We start from the raw sequence: 4,977 nt of genomic DNA on the forward strand, positions 1-4,977 counted from the left end.
CCGGGCCAGGGCCAGGGCCGTGCAGCACTCCGGGTGGGACGGGGTTTGTGGTTTGGGTCTGAGGGTCTCCCAGGCTCAGTCCGTCACTTGTTGTTTGAAATAAAATGTCTGTGCGCTTTGCGCATTTTCTCTGAGGTGCGTTGGAGGGTTCACGCTCACTTTGGAACCCGATTGATGGCGGCTGCACTGGTTTCTCTTCCAGTGGCAGTACAGCCCCTTCCCCGGCCCTGCACGGCCCTTCCACACAGCCTCAGCCCTGGCCTGGCGGGCAGGGGCTGGTTAAGCCCATCCGCAGCCTCAGGGGTGTAACTGGTGCCACTTGGGTTCCCCTTCATTTGATGCCAGCACAAACATCAAAGGCTGAGAGAGAAGAAGCTCGGTCCTTACCCAAAGCAAATAACTTTCCCAGCCCCTGGGACCCCGGAGTAAAGCCTCCAAGGTTGGCACCCTGCTTTTAGCCCAGTCAGAGCTCAACAGTGCAACCAGCCCCTAATGCAGGCACGACCAGGGGGGGCCCAAGCGGGTGCTGTGCTTTGCACCATCGGTGCCCTTATTCCCCCAAAGCAGCATCTTGTTTCCCTCCTTTTTTTCCTCAGCTGCCACCCAACAAGTGTTTTAAACTATTCCTCAGGATCCCACAGCTCTGAGGGTCAAGTCCTCTGCCTCACTGAGCCCACAGAAGCCACCAACAGCCAGTGACAAAACCAGGCAGTGCCCGAAAGGGAGCAAGGGGACAATTATGTTTTCACCACCAGCCATTTGGGCTTTATGGGATGGCGCCAGCTCCCCAGGCATCCCAGAAAAACTGGTCCAAGTGGTTGGAGAAAGGCAAAGCTCCCTTGAGGGATGACGACCAGCCCAGGGCAGGGCTAAAGCTTAGGGAAGGCAACAAAAAAGGGTTGAAGGGGCTGGTGTGGCTCTTAGCTGCCTGACCAGCTGCAAAACCACCTGGTGACAGTTCAGCCATGCTATGGGTGTCGTAGGAGTTACAGATAAGAAAGGCCTTGGGAGAAAGAGGACTGGGGGCTTTCTGGGCAGAGAGGACTATAAGGCAGGTGTCCCAGCAAGGCACCCAGGGCTTTGGGGTGCCACTGGGGCCAGAGGCGGTGTCCCCAGGACCAATGTTACAGATTTAAGCACACCACCCACCGTAACAGGGTCCAACCCCAGGATCCCACTGAGAATGCCAAGTCCAAGTGAAGGTTTCCAATTAGTCTTCCATTAGTTCTTCGGTTACAGCTCGCACTGGATGCCTCTGGAGAGGGACCCTTACCCCAAATCACACCTCTCAATCATACCCATTCCACCCATCACCCCATCCCCAAGTCCAACCATACAATTCTGGTCAGTGGTCTCTTGGTTTCTTATTGATTTTCACTGTGGCTGGGCTGGCCGCCTTCTGAAGTTACTTCATTCTCTTGGAATTGTCTCCTTGGTCCTCATCTTCTTCATTCCGCTCATATCCACGGAATTCAGCGAGTTCTTTGTTAGCAGCATTAGTTTTACCAAAACTTTACGCTTGGTCAGCTCTCGTGGCCTAAGGCTTCAGCTACTTTATCTGTTAATGCTAAACGAGACTATTCAGAGAAAAGAGTAATCAGTTAAAACAGTTAATCAAATTTCTTCTGTAACGCCAGCATCGGGCTGCCCAGCCCCCCCGCCCCCATCTGCTGCGGCAGTGCCACACGCTCCCTACGTCCCCGCATGCCTGCCCGCTGTCCCTTTGTGACACCGCAGGCCACCAGGAGCCGGGGGGGGCAGATGGCTCACAGCCACAGCCGTACCTGACGCTGGTGGCAGCCACGACCTGACCAAAGGTCACCTGCACCGCCCCGGCAGTGCAGCAGTGCCGCAGATCCGCCGCCATGCCCGGCGTGCCCTCCCACGGTGCAGAGTCGGTTCCTCCTTTGCCGAACGCCGGGGCAGGAAGCGTGGGGTGAGAGCTGGGGAGTGCGAGCTGCGCCTTGACGAGGAGCTGGCTGCTGGGAGGCACCGCCATGGCCCAGAGGGAGCAGGAGCGGGAGCAGGGCTCGGCAGAGCAGAGGGTAGCCGGCATCACCCAGACGTTCGCCTTCCTGGAAGCCGCCCAGCCCCAAGCAGGGAGCCTAGCCCGCAGGTCCCATCTCTGGCCAGCCGCCACAGGGATCAGGGAGCGCTTCCACCCACTGCAGAAGATGGACACCAGCAGGAGCGTCAGCCGGGGCAGCCTGGGCACGGGGAGCTGGGGTAGGACTGCAGGCAGGCTCTCTGTCGGCCCTGGCAGTACCCGGAGGAAGGAGCTGAAGGAAATCCTCCTGCAGAGCAATAGCCCTGGAAGCACCAAACGCTTTTCCACCACTCAGAAGACATCCAACAGCAGCAGTCTCCTTGCAGGGCCGCACCAAGAGCAGAAGTCCGAGCAGAGCCCTGAGGTGCTGTCCCTTGCCCTGGATCCCCTGGAGCACGAGTGGCTGCTGACGGTGGCCCAGGGTGATGCGGACAACATTGTCAGGCTGCTGGACCTGGATCCCAGCCTGCTGACTAGGAAAGACTTTGTGACTGGCTTCACCGCTCTCCACTGGCTTGCCAAGCATGGCCACCACGAGCGCTTCATCCAGGTCATTTCCCACGCCCAGAAGAAGGGTTATCCCGTCAATGTGAACATCACCACGGCCAGCGGTGGGCTCACCCCCTTGCACCTGGCCGCCCTGCAGGGACATGAGCTGCTCATCAAAGTGCTGGTTGGAGCCTATGGGGCGGACACCAGCTGCAGGGACCACAATGGGCGCAAGGCTTGGCAGTACCTGAGGGCAGACACCTCCAGGGAGCTGAAGGAGCTGGCAGGGGCCTTGGAGGAGGACTTGGTCCAGCTGTGCTCTCACAACACCAACAACAACTGTAAGTCATCCAGAGAGGCCAGGGCAGGGCGGGACTGCGTGGACTCTGGGGCTGAGGGGAAAGCCCAGCGCTCCTGGGGCCTGTCGACCCTGCGGGACATTGTCAGACAGGCATTCACTTTCTTCCAAGAGCGCTGAAGCTCCCCTGGCCCATTCACCTGCAAACCCGTGCTGAATAGCAGCTGGATGAGCCTGCAGGGAGCTGGGACCTTGGCAAGAGCCAACGCTCGAAGTCCTGGCCAAGCAGGGATTAACACCCTGCATGGGGGCATCGTGGCCATCCCGGGTCTTGTGTGGTCTTTTGGGGCTGTGCTGGTGTGAGCGTGAGTGTTTGTGGGCAACCATGGCCATCAGGAGCACTGCCTGGGGACAGCCCTTCCAAGAACCCACCCGACCCTGGAGGGGGTTTTGTCTCCTGCCCCTGCTGATGGGGACTCTCTTGCTGCAGCCTAGCAGAGCCCCATGGAGGGGGCTCACACGCGGGCCCTGCTGTGGGGAGCTGCTTCTCCAACACCGCGCATCCCTGTGGGGAGATCCAGACCCATCACAGGAAGTGTCCCATGCTGGGGCCGGGGGAGGACATTTGGGCTGCCCACCCTGGGCTGCCAGCAGACTTTGCCTGTGACTGTAGTTGGTTAAGCAGCAACTTGGTGAGTTGGTTCTCCCACTTGTAAAACAAGGCCGTCAGCACTGCCCTGGCTGCCAGCAATGCTGTGAGGTTCGACTGGTCATGGCGCCTCAGGTGCCTGGACAGAGACACTGGCAGAATGTAATTAAATATTTCACAACCATATTCTTGAGATGCCAGAGGCCTGGCACTGGGCTGGCGATGGAGAAGCAACTATGGCTTCAGAAACAACTCCCCCAACACTTTTTTATGTACGCTTCTCTGCCGGCAGGGAGAGCGGGTACAGACAAGCAGACTGCGCCACCGAGCTGCAAACGGTTTCCAGCCCCCTGTGAGATCCCCGGGTCTCCGCCACACGCTCCTCCTCTGGGTTGCTGTTTGTTTATGACAGATAAAGCTGTCTCTCAGTAAAGTAAGAGCTGGAATGCCCCATTTGCCAGAGGAGGCCGGGCCCACAAAAGTCTTTCAAAGTGCAAGACAAGTCCTCCTGGCAGCCCTTCCCTAGGGACCCCTGTGCAGGGGAGCCAGAGATGTTCAGCTCCACTGGGGATGGGGGCCAGAGCAGAGGAGGCAGGAGGGACGCCCAGTGGGGTGGCATGCGGTGGCTCCTGCAGGGACTGGAGTCCAGGTGCAGCGCTGGAAAGATGATTCATTGCTTAAAACCATGCAAAAGATATGAAGGCTGTGAGATTATCTTTGTTGCTACTGAGGTCATGCTTAAAAATGAAACTCTTGAGAAACATCCCTACAGCAGCATAATCCTGTGTGTATGTACTGGTAACTGCATTAAAAGGGGAAAGCCTCTGCCCGCCTGTTTGTGATTTGTTCACCAAATGGAGCTCTGCCCAGCTGATTTCAACTTGCTTTTCACATTCCCGAAGGCCAGGGCTGCTTCAAAATATCTTCAGAAAAACAACGGCCCCTTCCTCTTTTTCATCATCATGAGACCATTTCTACCTCCTTAAATAGCAATTCCATTTGAGAAGTGACTCAGACAGCAACCGAGGAGTTTCTGTTCCCCATCGCAGAGCGGCAGCCCTTGCAGAGACACCTCACTTCGGAGGGGAGTTGCCGTTTCTTCCCAGCTGCCTTTCTTGGGGTCTGTAGAAGTGACCGAGGGACTGGAGATGATCTCTGGTCTGGCTGCGCAGGTGAATTTGCATCTTGGTGCAGAAAGAAACACGTATAACTCCCTTGGGGGAACCTGAGCCTGTGGGTTTCACAGACCCTGAGAAAACCCCATATATATTCAGATTGTGCTCTGAAATGCAGCTTGGACACAGGAATAACCCAGTCTGCAGTGGATGATACATGGAAGAACAGCCTCCAGATGAGCAGATAGTGATCCAGTGACTGGATAGTACCCCATCCAGGTGACTTGGTGAACACATAGGTGTGTCTAGACATCTTTTTAATCACTGAGGTCAGCAGTGGAGACATACAAAACACACAGGGAATGGATTTAATGCTTAC

General features: G+C 56.8%; 1 protein-coding gene across 1 annotated transcript; it reads left to right on the forward strand.

The window, feature by feature from the left end:
• Positions 1–1,997: 1,997 nt before the first annotated feature.
• On the forward strand, positions 1,998–3,014 carry SOWAHD (sosondowah ankyrin repeat domain family member D). Its single transcript, XM_009889337.1, has 2 exons — positions 1,998–2,597; positions 2,694–3,014. The coding sequence occupies exons 1-2, from the start codon at positions 1,998–2,000 to the stop codon at positions 3,012–3,014; spliced, it is 921 nt and encodes a 306-aa protein (XP_009887639.1).
• Positions 3,015–4,977: the final 1,963 nt, after the last annotated feature.

The sequence above is a fragment of the Charadrius vociferus genome, unplaced genomic scaffold (genome assembly GCF_000708025.1).
Source record: "Charadrius vociferus isolate BGI_N301 unplaced genomic scaffold, ASM70802v2 scaffold7, whole genome shotgun sequence".
In the NCBI taxonomy this organism is placed as follows: Eukaryota; Metazoa; Chordata; class Aves; order Charadriiformes; family Charadriidae; genus Charadrius; species Charadrius vociferus.

Coding starts and splice junctions, on each gene's coding strand:
- SOWAHD (XM_009889337.1), top strand. CDS start 1,998: ATGGCCCAGAGGGAGCAGGAGCGGGAGCAGGGCTCGGCAGAGCAGAGG. Junction 2,598..2,693: donor ACCACGAGCGCTTCATCCAG/GTCATTTCCCAC, acceptor GCCGCCCTGCAG/GGACATGAGCTGCTCATCAA.